The sequence below is a fragment of the Gossypium hirsutum genome, chromosome A05, assembly GCF_007990345.1.
Source record: "Gossypium hirsutum isolate 1008001.06 chromosome A05, Gossypium_hirsutum_v2.1, whole genome shotgun sequence".
Lineage (NCBI taxonomy): Eukaryota > Viridiplantae > Streptophyta > Magnoliopsida > Malvales > Malvaceae > Gossypium > Gossypium hirsutum.
The window spans coordinates 18,390,791-18,405,222 of NC_053428.1; the positions used below are offsets into that span (position 1 = coordinate 18,390,791).

Here is a 14,432-nt window from a genome sequence, read left to right on the forward strand (position 1 = left end):
ATAATAATTAATATATATAAAATCTAAGAAAAATCTTAGATTTTTCAATCTAATTGCCGCCTCAACTATATCAAATGACATATTTTTCATTTTGGTCCCCCTTTCTTTTTTATTACTAATTACTCTTAATTAAGCTAAATTCACTTAATTAAAGCCTAGTTAATTACTCAATTAACTTCGTAATTATTTTTAATAAATATTTTCTAATCCATTTTTTTCAGAAACAGAGACCCGACAATACACTTTTCCTATAACCTTAAAGTTCAGGTCGTTACACTCAAATATCCCAAGGATTGCCAAGTGAGTAATTACTAATCTAATCGAATCAGAAATTATTAGTGCTAACTCAACTTTAAATTGTTTATTAACTAAAATTAACCTATTAATTAAAATAACTAAACTAAAACTTTCCTATTGCTTTAGATAATGTAAATGATTAAACGATGGTCGATTAATTAGTTGAGTGTTATTAAACTAATGAACCTACACTGATTATATTTTTATCACTCTTAGCTAGGAATCTCCTCTCAATCTCATCTTAGACTAAAACATATCACCTAAGATTACCTCTCGATCTCACCTAGGCATATAGATTACCTCTCAATCTCACTACTCGGCACAATTATATTGAACTATCTAAGGATAAACTCTCTTCTCGGTCTCGTTTATCTAGGTTTTTTGCTAAAGGCGTCAATTTTAACGTATTAAGCATTCCGATATAATCAAACAACCAATCAATTAAGTATAGACACTAATTTAAGCTAGCAAACAACTAATCAACCAACTATCCAACAAATTTAGCACATACTCTAACTCAAAATCCAAATGAGCATTTTGTTGTAAGCATCCAACATATTGTAAGCATAAAATGAAATGAGAGGGCTTAAGAAAATGATCATTCAATCGATGAAGATCAATTGAAACTCAAGAGTTTGTTTATCCTTATTTACAAAATCTTTAACAATAAGGAAGAAAGAAAATTATCACACTAAGATCTAACCTAAAAGGAAACAAGAAAACTAAAATTAAAACTAAAACTAAAACTAAAAAAAAAAAGAAAAAAAATCTAACCTAACCCTGACAAAAAACTAAAGAAAAGTTGATAAAAATTAAAGCAAAAGGAGTCCCTCTTTCACTCAGTCAAAAATGACTTTAAATAGTTGATTACAACTTAAAATTTTGGACCAAAATGCCCCTAAGCGCTTAATTTTTATTGGTGTAGGTGTTCAACTAAAACTACCCCTACAATCATTTTTTGTCACGTGGGACTCGGATATCGCGATATCGCTTATAGTCTCCAAATAGGGGTTTCCTTGATATTGGATATCACGATACTCACAGAGGATGTCACGATACCACTGTAGGTGATCTTCGTTCTCTCCATTTCAGTAATGTCTGAGGTGTTGCAACTTTCATACTTCGATGTCGCAATACCCTTGCCTTTGGTGATGTTTTAGCTCAAGTTCAGGCCACAAACAAGCTCCTACAACACTCAATCAACCATTAAGGTCCCCAATGGCATAATTGGCCAATTTGGATCACAAAAATGAGGAAAATGAGATATTTACACTTACTCAATTGCAAAAACCAAAATTAAGCTAAACTACTAAAAATCACTTAAATTGCTTAAAAACAAGCTCGTTAAGTGACACGGGAGCTTAATTTTTGCATATTAATAATTTCATGATTAAATAATGTTGTAATTAATAGATAAAGAGTCCGAACTTAATTACAAATTATTTAAGTCCTAATCATATAAGTCTAATCAGTTCCTTCACTTGCTCGATATAAACCTCTTAGATGTACATTTTCTCAAAAATCAAGTCTCCATCCACTTAAAATCATTCTCACACTAGTTTAGAAGTTTCATTTCTCATCATTTCCTCATTTGTGCTACACCAAAATTCAATCAAATATTAACATACAAGACTCCCAAATTCTCTCATACAATAGAACTCAATATTAAAAAAATACAATTTCTTATCAATAAAAGCTTTTTCTCCTTAATTTAAATTTTCTTTTTGAATAACCCATAAATCCTAAACTTGAAATTGTGCAATGGATTAAAGAACTAAATTTAAAAATTGATTCTCCACTTGATCTTTGGGTTGAATTTTGACTTAAATTTAAGAAAAATAGGAAAAGTTAGGGGGAAGGGAAAGTACACTCTCCTGCTCCCCTTCTTGAATCAACATATAATTTTTCTTTTCTTTTTCTTAATGGTCGAATGCCCCTTAAATGAAAAGCCAATCGGGCTTTCTAATTCTATGGCCTAAACGGCCATAGTGGAAGTCATACCCCACGAATCACACATACATATATATACTTCTTTAAACATAATAATAATAAGAAGAAGAAGTTGAAACCTGATTTTTTATTATAGAAAAATAGAATCAATTACAATAAAATTAGAATTATATAAATATTATCTAGTCGGAGTTAGATCAGCAACCTTAGTAGAGGCATCATGGGACACACGGAACCCAAGCGAAAACCCTTTCATTAGATCTGCCAAGATAGGGGAGGCAAATTTTGTTTCTCTTATAATTTGCTTAATGACCACTTGCCAATTACACCTACATAATTATTAGATATGTAATATCAAGTCTCTATTTATTTTTCCTTTAAAACCCTATGAATACCTTTAATAGTTTGAGCATAATCATTTCAAGAATAACCTCCTTCCAATTAAAATCCCATGCAAGATCAAGGCCGTCATAAATAGTCCAAAGTTCAGTTTGTTTAGCCCTACATCTTCCAATATTTCTCCCAATCCCCCAAAGCCATCTACCATGTTCATCTCTTGTCACTGTTGTCGAAGATGCAAGACCTAAAGACGGATTGCGGGCACCATCAACATTTATTTTAATAGAACCAACAATTTCCACATCCGATACTGATAGATCCACCAAGTCTGCTAGGCTTCGACTCAATATAACTCATCCAACACCATATGATTGTATAATATTGACATTATCACAAGGGATCCCTTGAAAAATTATGAGATTCCTTTGTTTCCAAAGCTTCCCGTAGATAATACTAAAGAGAAATTGCCACATCACATCTTGATATTCTAAGCCAAAAGCATTCCTCAAGTTTACCAACATCCAATCCCTGCAAGGAGTAAGAAAAAAATTGAAACTTGATTTGTTGGTAATCTACAAATTATTCTTAATTAAAATAAAAATTCAATCTCTTGTCAAACGTCCAAAATATCCTTTTATAAAATATTTGCGCTTTGAGTCTTCGTATGTTTTTCCAACTTCCAATTAAATTAATTTTTCGTAACTTCATATTTTTAATCATTCTCACTAATTCATTTTTCAATAAATTCAATTTCAATAATTTAATATCAATTTAATATTATAAATCAATTATAATATAGTGTGAAATGATAAAAATACTCTGTTTTGCCCATTTTTGCCTCTATGCTCAATTCTTTCACAATAATTCATCATTAATCAAACCAGAATTTCATAATTCTCATTTAATACTTGGTAAGCTCTTTGGGTACTAAAAATTATATCATTATTCTTTTTCGATAAAATTACTAAATTTACAATTCAATCTCTGTACTATCAAATATTTCTAATTTGATCTCAAAGGTGATTTTCATCTCACTAATACATATTCCACTTTACTCTCAAGTCAAACAACCAATCAAAATCTTTATTTTCCTTTTTGGTCGAATATCATTTTACTCCAACTTTTTGAAATTTGAGATCTAGTCCTTTTATCACGTTTCATTTCTAAAATTATTTTCATAATTTTTCATCTCAATTATCAATTGTGTTTCCATAAGGTTACTTTATCTAACTCATTTTTCAAATTTTCTCATCAATTCACTGTATTTGTTACCAAAATGGTGCCACATGTCAAATTGAAATTTTTTTGGGATGTTACATCTAGTTCTCACATAAAGAAATTAACTTTTCCAGTAAAAGTTAATAAAAGTTTTGAATCTATACATTCATTTCATTTTGTTTGAGTTCGCATTCAAAACAATTCGAGATTTGAGGATAGCAAAGAAGATCGTTTAGTAGAAAATCAGGAAACAACTTAGATTGCTTTGCATAAAGCACAAATAATAATTTAATTAGGGTTTATTAGTATGTGGAAATTTTTTTTAAACATTCATTTTGCCTAAAAGCACTATTTTTTAAATCAATTTTCTAACACATCTTTCATCCATTTATGAAGAAAGCAGTGATAGATTTCGTGTTTGTAGATCATTGCCTTTGCAGTTACCTTGCGACGAACGCCTCTGAATTAGAAGCTCTCTTCCACATATGATGCACAGTAAACTCTATTTTATTCTTTCAACTACATGAAATATAATGAGGCACTGTCTGATAAGATAATTAGTAAGAAAAGGGTATTTTAATGTCCATTGCTTCATTATGACCTCTTAGTAGTGAAAAGATTTAAAAATGGCTTATGTTTAGACTTAACCTTTTCTTCCTTCTTTTGTTCTATTATAAAGGCATCTTTCTTTCAAATCCCCCTAGTTATGTTATTTGCTTAATTATTGGTCAATTTGAAGGAAAAAATGTAGGACATAGAAATAACATGCAAACCAGTTCCCTCGAAACAAAAAGACAAATAGAAAGCTTAATCCAATATTAATGAAGTATCATTTCAAGGACTCCATTGGGTATGTGGGAAATGATTAGTAAGACAATTTGTATTATTAGTCTGATATTAACAGTTTGAGGTTTTCAATCAGGCAATAGTAGAAATCATAACCATGGTGACGAAAATAAAAAATCAAGTAGAAAAAATTAGAGTTGTGTTGGACATAAAAAATGAAGTGTACTTATTGGTTTAGATTCAATATAGGATAGAACCTCGAGAGAGGAGAAAGCCTCAATGGATGAGAAGCTCATCATGGAGTTTATCTAAGAAAACAACAAGAAGAGATCTTTTTGTTATTGCAAAGAAGCTTACCTTACCCGAAACGAAGTTAAAGAAAAGTAAAATTCCTGCATACATCGAAGCTTGAGCTAGAACCCTGATGAGCCAAAGAGGCAACTTCCTAACTAGAGGCCCTCCGTACTCCTCCAGTTCATCTCAAACATTACCTAAAATCGAGTATATCCGATTACCATTCAGCTCTTCCCCCGTCCATGTCTCGGATGGGGACACCACCATTTTCTCTCTGTATCAACACTACTATAAGATTGATCTATTGTGGTGTCATACTTGGATTTTGTAGCGACTTGTACAACAAGCCCAATTCTACTCTATTACAAAGTTTTTATAAGATGTCTCAGGTCCAAGAAGCTTTGCAATACTTAAATAAAATACCGTTTACATTTTTAGAATTCATAAGATATAAGCAAATTGTATATCACAATTCACGCTAATTTATTGAGTGTTGTTTGTTTCTGTTCATTAAGTTCACAATTTTATTTATGTTTTATTTACTTTGTGATGATGGATCAAAAAGACTCTGGTTTAAATATGAACGAGGGCCTACAAATAATTATGCGGCATGTCTCCAATGCCTAGCTCTGACAATGGAATATTTTTGGAGAATACTTTGATAGAGGCAAGAAAGGCAATAATATGTGTTCATGCATGAGATTTAAGGCCTCCGTCTTCCTTTGTACCTTGAAGCGATGGGTCGGGTGCTCGTGGGGACAAGTACATTTGGATGTCCTTGCCCTGCCGTTGCACTATATTTTCTGCTTCTTTGCTAGTCTTATTGTTTGACGTTTGTCAAGGTCATATTGCTTAATTGCCTCATGCCACTTGTCGACTCGATGAGACTTGGATTATAGGATCAATTAATTGCTTTGGGCTTGAAGCCTTTAGGCTCAACTGATAAAATAATTTAAAAAACATATTATTTTTCCTCTATGGAAAGAAGAAGCCCAATTAGCCCATTAAAATGTTTAGTCCAGGTAATGATTAAATCTTTCGGCCTCAACAAACCAGATGGAAATCAAAACAAACGTTTACATATTTTTAGATTATTTGTACATACAAAAGAACCAACACCACAAGAAGGAAGAGACCAATCAAGTACTTTGAGGAAACTGTATTAACAAAATGATGACCGAAGGAAAAGAGAAGAAAATATAATGAAGGAGAGTACTGTTACACCCAAGATTTATAATTTAACGTTTTGAGCAACAAAGGTATATATATTATATAATCAAACCGAAACATCAGATTTTGGACCATCCAAACTCCCCTCTTGCGATGACTTGTTGAAGAACTCAATACAATCAGAAATGGCCTCGGTGTAATGCGAGTGGGACGAGTAATACGATGAGCTGCACGAAGTCTTCGGTGGCTCGAACCTATCGCTGTTCTTTTGCTTGGGAGCCACACTCGACGTGCCAGAAGATCCAGCGGAAGGAAGAGAAAGCAAGAGCCGCACAAGGATCTTGCGGAACCGATTAAAGAGCTTCATTGCAGAGAAGTTTAGCTTGGAAGAGAGAGAAGTGGGTTGAGGCTCAAGGGTTGGGTGTTGGTGTAGGGTTTGGGTGCTGCTCCCTCTTACTTGAATAACGAAGCTGTCACTTGGCGGAATGCGCATCTTGTAAATACGAAGTAATTGAATTTTGCTAGCTAGATGCCCTCCGGGAAGTGTAATTGCTATCATGTGTGAAGATATAGAAAGATATCGAGGTTTTCAATAGAATCTTACGTGTTTTTATTCTGTTTTGGAAGGCTCAAATAGCATATTTTGAAGGCAAAAAAAAAAGATGGTTGGTAATAAAGACCATGTGCTTAAATCATTTCGTATTGGGCTTCACCTGTCCTCGATATGTAGTTTATTTTTTCCGAATATACTATATATATATTAATACATGTAAGTATATTCTTCGGTAAAAGGCAAAAGTAACTCAAATAGAAAATATTGAAATATGTTGAGGTAAGCGTAGAAAGTGTCTTGCCAAGTATCAACAGTTATCAGTGCAATAGATTTAATATCTTAGAGGAGAGTGATTTATAACTTTAATTATAAAAATGAGATGTTACATTAGATTAAATATAATAAATTTACTTAAATTAGGTTCTGCAAGCCTAGAAAAATTATCTCTTCTTTTTGAATATTTTTGTTTTTTCAAACAATTATTAGTTGTTTTTTTCAACAAAATACATCTAAAATTTACCAAATTTTCATATTTCCTATTAAAAGAGTTGTCAAAACCATTTTTTGAAAAACGGAAATCGACTTTTAAAAATGAAAGTTTGGAGCCGCCACCAATCTTTTTTCTTAAGTGTGATTGTATCACCTTATAAAACACTTTGTTTTATTTAAAATATTGATTTTGGCCTACGAAATTATAGAAAACAGGTTCGGGAGTCGGTTACGTACGAGAAAGGATTAGCACCCTCGCAACGCTCAAAATTGGTACCAATTGATTAATTAACGTCCTAACGTTAAAAATTTGAAAAATGTTAAAATATGATCCCTTTAAAAATGCGCGAACAACTCGAGTTGGATTTTAAGATTCTCCTGTTCCGAAAGAACAAAATATCACATCCAATATGTTAGGATGCGACATTTTAAACCCTCAAAACCAAGATCCTCTCAAGGATTACAAAACTCATGCTTCAAAAAAAAAAGGATATTCAGTTATTTGGTCAAACAGAAAATCGACACCCAACACGTTAGGGTGCTATTTCCCGAATTTCCAAACACAAAATATTGCCTTGTTTTTTAATTTAAGAAAGCACGGACGAAATTTTAAAAGGATACTTGATTATTTGGCCAAACAGAAAATCGAAACGCAGCTCATTAGGGCATGATTTCTCGAATTTCTAAACACAAAATATTGCCTTGTTTTGAGAAGTTTTCGAATAAGCGATTATAAAACCGGCTCAAAATATATTCGTTTAGTTTACTTAAGGATAAAAGGCAATCGATATTGGGCGAAAATTGGAATTTAAAACCTGATGTAATAATAAGAAACATACAAGCATAGTATCGAGCATGAAATAAAAATATCTGGCAATAATATTACATGAATGATAAAAAATAATAAAAAACACAAAGGAACAAATTAGGGTACATGCAATGGCAACCCATCATATACGCTAATGAATTAAAAGCCAATTTAAAAGAAATTCCAAGTAAATTACACAAATGAAATATAACAAGTTTTAAAATAAAATAATATGAATAATATGAAAGAAAGAAAATTTGAAAACATCAACATACAAACAGTACAAAAAATTTTAAAACAAGTAATAGATATAAAAGTTTAAAATAGGTAAAAAGGTAAAAATAAATAATATATTAAATAGTAATATACAAATGAATTTTAAAATAAATATTATAAGGTTAAGTAATATACAAAATAATACATATGTCAATCTACATAAATAATATACGTAAAATAAAAACTTAATATAAATAATTGATACATGAAAATACAAATGTATAAAAATATTTGAAATAAACAAAAATATATGATAAAATAGGGTCTTTATAGGAAATAAATTATATATAAATAGATTTTTAAAGAAAATATATACATAAAAGAATATAACATCAATAATATATATATATAGAATAAGAAAATAAATTTAAGCTAAATTATGAGTAAATATATAAAATGTATAAAAATATTTAAATTAAATATCACATAAATTTTTAAAACATAGAAATATAAAAAATAATCTAAAATAAGTAAAATTGAAAAACAATATAAAAATATACAAAAGTAAGTAACAAAAACACTAAAACAATGCGAGATCAAACGAAAAAATAAAAAAAAATGTTAAAACAAATTCTTTTAACGATAAATAATGAATAAATTATAAAGAATAAAACACATAAACTAAAAAAAACCAGACTCAATTGCAGTAAAAATCAAAATCAAAGATTAAAATAAAGTGCGCGAAAACACACGAGGATTAAAAATGCAAATGCCCCAAATCTCTGAAACGCAGTGTTTAAACACGGACTAATTTGAAACAATGCTCAACTTTCAGTGACAAAATAAGAATAAGAAAATTGGAGTAGGGACCAATCATAGGACTGCACACAAGAAAGGGACTAATCGTGCAGATATCCCCTTTAAGCAAAACGTACAGATCATCATAGGTACGGGGGCAGGTTGAATCGGGTCGCCTTATACGCCACTGTTTTGGAGCCACTGAAACAAGCCCTAAACGGTGTCGTATCAGATTCATTATAAAACCAAAAATAAACCCTAAAATTAAAGCACTTAGTCATTTAAAAGCAGAAATAAAGAAAAAAACTAAACACCCCTTTTCACTCTCATAAGAGCCTTGTTCAAGGGTTTGGCATTCTCAACCACCAAGAATCAAAAAGAAAGGGCTCTCTGTCGGATTTGATTTTGACGAAAGAGAGACTCCGACGACATATCAACAGTTCATGTACCTCTCTTTTATCCCTTTCTTTTTATTTTCTTCTTTGCAAATGAATTTTAAAAAAAAATAAAAAAAAAAAGAGAAAAATGGAAAGAAAAAAAAACATGAGATGTTGAGTCTAATCGAAAAAAGAGAATCACCTTTCCGAAAATTTTCCTTTGCACTCGATTCCTCTCCCTTTCAAAGAACAAAATACCCCTATTTATATACATGTGTTTACTAAAAATAGCTTAACTAATTTAATAATAAAATAAAATAAAAAAATAAAAAAAATAAGGCTTTTTACCAAGCCAACAAAATCTGATAACTCATTGGCTTTCTCCATCTTTTTTTATTTGACCCCAATTTAATGATTGTCTTTCAATTTTCCCTTTTTGATGCATCCTTTGGCATTATTTATTCGATTATTATTTTTTTCGGGCCAGGCTAAAATTGGCCTATTACAAGAGTATTGAGTTAATTTATATTAAATATATGTATATTATTGCCCACTCTATATTAAAAGGAATTTATAGTCTGAAGTAAGTCAATCCATGCAATGAACTTGTAAAGTATAAATTAGAATATTGCTGGTGAATAATGAGTGTCCCTCATTGTCTCATTAAAAAAAAAACCCTAGAAAAGGATGTTTAACCTATGATGAAATGAACATTTCTGGGGTCTATATAGAAGGTATTACTATTAATCTCATATACTTGAATAATACTGTCTCTGCCTGCCATTACATTGGTTCACTTTCACTGTCAGTATATACTTATAATGGACCAAGTACTTGAAATCCGTCGTTCAAATTTTAAGCTAAATCTTTTTCCCCCTCACAAATTCTTATCTTCATCCAAAGTGATAGAGCCAGACATATAAAAAATTGTACCATGTTTTCATGTTGTTTGGCGGCCTGTATTAGTAAAGCAATGATCATTTCATTGATTATTGACACGTGTGTAAAGCTAAATAAACTAAATCAGTTAATGAGTTTTTTAAGGGAACAATTTGTGGTCCTAACAAAGATAAAATCATCCCGTACATGGACCAATCACAGGGAATATAATAACAGGAGAATGATAATTGGAAAGAGCAGAACATGATGAGATTGACAAGAGTTGAGATGACATCATTAACAATGGATCTGTGGAAGGCTAGGATAAGGATTTGTTTAAGACAAAATCATTGTGTCTGACACTGACATCTTAAACTAACAAGTGAAGCAATCATGAGGTTTACCACATTGCGGTTTGAAGTAGAAAAATGAACACAACAGGAGATTTTTGTTTTTACATCAGAATTCAACAGATTTACTTATTTAATTGCAAGCTAATTGGACCTTTAATGACCCGACCATATTTCGGTCGTTGCCTTTAGAGGAACTGAACTCAGGTTTATGGGTTGACCTTTAAGCTTAGTAGGCCGAACCTGCTTGATGGACTGGATATGGCGTAGAGAACCTTCTAAAACATCAGCATGTTGTGTAAAAAGGCAACAACCCTTTTCCCTCATGTAACAATGGAAACGCTTTACTTGGTTGCAAAATTTGACAACTGAAACTTAAAAGATAGAACTTAGAACTGTACCATTCATCATGACTCATGTACCATATCATTAGGTTTAAATAAAAAAACTTGAACAGGTGTTTAACCAACAAACTTCTGCACCCTGTTTTCCTTCTTAATAATTAATATTGCAATTGTTATAGTTTTTCCGTATCAGTATTTGGATTCAATCGATATGATGTACTTTAAACATAATACGGTGTCACCTTCTTATCAGCTTGCATGTCCACGAAATAATGAATTTTATTTTATTTTTAATTTTGGTGTTAGGTTAACCCATCTCCCATTTTTATTCAACCTAAACCATCCTTAATTAAATTTATCCATATCCTATTTATTAATACTAATAATATTATTATTATATGTGCGTTATAAGTTGAATATAATTCCAAATCATGGTGTGGGTAGTCTGTTTGAGTTTTATATCATTTGCAGAAGCAATTCCGAAACTATTATAGACGTTGCTGGCAAACAAATCACAATTGAGCAACCGGCCTGATAATTAGTAATTTTTTTCTTTTAAATGTTATAGTACTATTACAAATACAATACATTTATAAGTATAGTATAAATAAAAATATAAATTCATTTTCATCACCTATGTTGAGACTGGAAACTCACACAGCACAATTATATATCGAAAAATTCGAACTTAAATATTCAAATCCATATCCTACATCTTACCCTATTACCACAAAGCCCAAAATTGAAGGACCAAAAAATTATTTTAAAAAATGTAATACACAGCTAATAGAAAATAACAACAAAAATGACCTGTTAAGGACGGATGGGAAGGTGGCTAAAAGACCCTAACACTGTCGGGGACAAAGCGAGACAAAACTTGACATGGTCAAAACAGGATAAAGAGAGCAAATGAAAAAAAGCAAGAGAATGGAGAGGCAAAGAGGATTGTCATATGAGACGTAAGAAAGAAGTAAGCATACAATGCTTTATGAAGAATCCTTTTAAGTTAAACTTACTATTAATTTTCCATAACCCAGTGATAGACTTGCCAAAAGTGAAGGGTCCAAAAAAATTATATTATAAAAATATCTAATACACAACTAATAGCAAAAGAAGGAGGAGTTGTTAAGGACAATTGGCAAGGGAGCAAAAGAAACTTGACGTCGCCAAGGATCAAATGGAGATAAAACCTAACAACGTCAAAACAAGACAAAAGGAGCAAACAAAAAAAAGCAGGAAGTCAAACCTGTTAGATTTGTAAAATAAATTTGAAATAAAATTTTACAAATTAGGATCTATCATGTCAAATCATCAAGAATAAATCAAAAACAAAACTAGATGCGGAACCGTACCTGAATCCATGAATTCCTTGAAGTTTTACCGGATCTTGGAGATTTTATCTTCCAAATTAGCACACAAGAAATTCAGAATTAGATCACTTTTAATTTGGGCTAACCTATCATGATAGTAAATAATAACATGTAATTACCCTTATTATATATGTGATGTCCATATTTTCCAACAATCTTCCACTTGGACCACATATATATACTAATTACTCTATAATTACATATCATTATATAACCTTATGAGCTCAAAATTTTACTATCATATCCAAAAGGTATTCCGAACAATCTCGTCCATTAATTATGTTAACATAGAACCAATGCGACTTTCATTACATATATCGTAACTAAATCCATCCATGATCACGTATATTAACACAACCAAATGACATAGATCAAGTATGGATGTGTAGCATGAAAATTACATGCAATATGATCTAAACATGTCTATTTCCAACTAGTCCTCCTTAGTGAGATCAAACCTTATCAAAATCGGAGTGTGAATAAACCAAATAAACTTTATTTCTGCAGAAAATAAACTTAATATCTTTAAACTGAAATAACTGAAAATGTGTCTATAACATAAAAGCATTTAAAAATACAAACTCCCACTAAAACCAAATATCCTTTAAATGATATTACACCCATATGAGTAGCGTGCTCTTATAAAACCTTAGGTGTAGTTCCTTAGTAAGTGGATCCGCAATCATAGAGTTTGTCCTAATATGCTTTATAAGCACCTAACCACTCTGAACTTTAACAACTAGAGATTTAAAGTCTATGTGTTTTTACCTTGATGTGCTCATGTTACTATTAGAATAAAAGACTGCAATTTGTTTTCACAATTTACACTTTAGTTACAAAATCTTGTATCCATATTCCATCAAAATTGGAGTCTATATACCTGATGATCACTAACTGATTAGACCTCCAAAATGTGAGCACGTAATATTTTGTTCTCTGAAAATATCTTATAATCCTCTTAGATGCTATCCAATGGTCCAAAACAGGGTTGATTAAAATATCTACCTAACATCCCAATAGTGTACACAATATTCCAATGTATACAAACCTGAATATACATTAGACTTTCTACTGCTAAAATGTAAAAAATCTAATGCATTTTTTGTAATCTCAAAATCAATCTTAGGGCATTGATTGAGGCTATACTTATTATTTATGTAACACCCCTAACCCACATTCATCGCCAGAACGGGGTTACAGGATGTTACCGGAGTTTACAGAATAATTACACATAATTCCACTATTTGCTCATATTCTAGTCAAGCTGTCTTCTCGAGTCATAATTACTAAATTATTTATATATGGAGCTACAGAACTCCAAATTAAGATCTGATAATTTTCCCTGAAACTAGACTTACATATTTTCTTACCATAAAATTTCCAGAAATTTTTTTTTAGCCGATAAGTACAGTTTATTCTTCAAAGTTACCCCTGTTCTGCTGTTTGACAGCTTCGACCTTTCTTCACTAAAAATTAATTATCTCCTCATACGGAATTCGGATAATATTATTTTTTGTTTCTTTTAAAAATAGACTCATTAGGGATTTTAAGCATATAAATTATAATCTATAATTATTTTTATATCATTTTTAATGATTTTCCAAAATAAAAATAGGCAATTTCAAAATCATTCTAACTCTATCTTACAAAAATTCAAATATCTCATAAAATAAGATTCTTTTGCTTACACTATTTCTTCTATGTAAAACTAGACTAAATAGACTTTAATTTCATATTCTATTCAACCTCTAAGTCGATTTCCACAATTTTTGGTGATTTTTCAAAGTTGGACTACTGCTGCTGTCCAAAAACTATTTTTAGTGAAAAATGTGGATAACTAAGTTTATAACACATTCACTTCCTTTCAATTAAACCCTATACATACCATATAAACCTTAAAATGCACAATAAAATTTACCAAAGTAATCTGGATAGTGTGCCCTGATGTGTTGATTCGATCCACCTATTTCACGTCAATCTACAAAGAACATTTAACACACAAGAGTAAGCTTACGAAAGCATAGTAAGCTCATAGGCATAGAAAAATAAATCTTATCGAATATTAGTTTTCCAAAATTCAAATCATATAGACATTTCAAGTAAGTTACTTTCATCCTGTAAGCCATAATCTCATTTAAAAATTATTTTACTTAATTGAGCTCAATAATAATAATGATAACATTACTTACATTTC

The 14,432-nt window shown here is 30.9% G+C and overlaps 1 protein-coding gene across 1 annotated transcript; it reads right to left on the reverse strand.

Annotated features, from left to right (window-relative positions):
• Nucleotides 1-5,943: 5,943 nt before the first annotated feature.
• LOC107961305 (uncharacterized) lies at nt 5,944-6,656 on the reverse strand. The gene has a single exon (XM_016897474.2). The coding sequence runs from the start codon at nt 6,611-6,613 to the stop codon at nt 6,161-6,163; it is 453 nt and encodes a 150-aa protein (XP_016752963.1). The 5' UTR covers nt 6,614-6,656; the 3' UTR covers nt 5,944-6,160.
• Between the last annotated feature and the right edge of the window lie 7,776 nt (nt 6,657-14,432).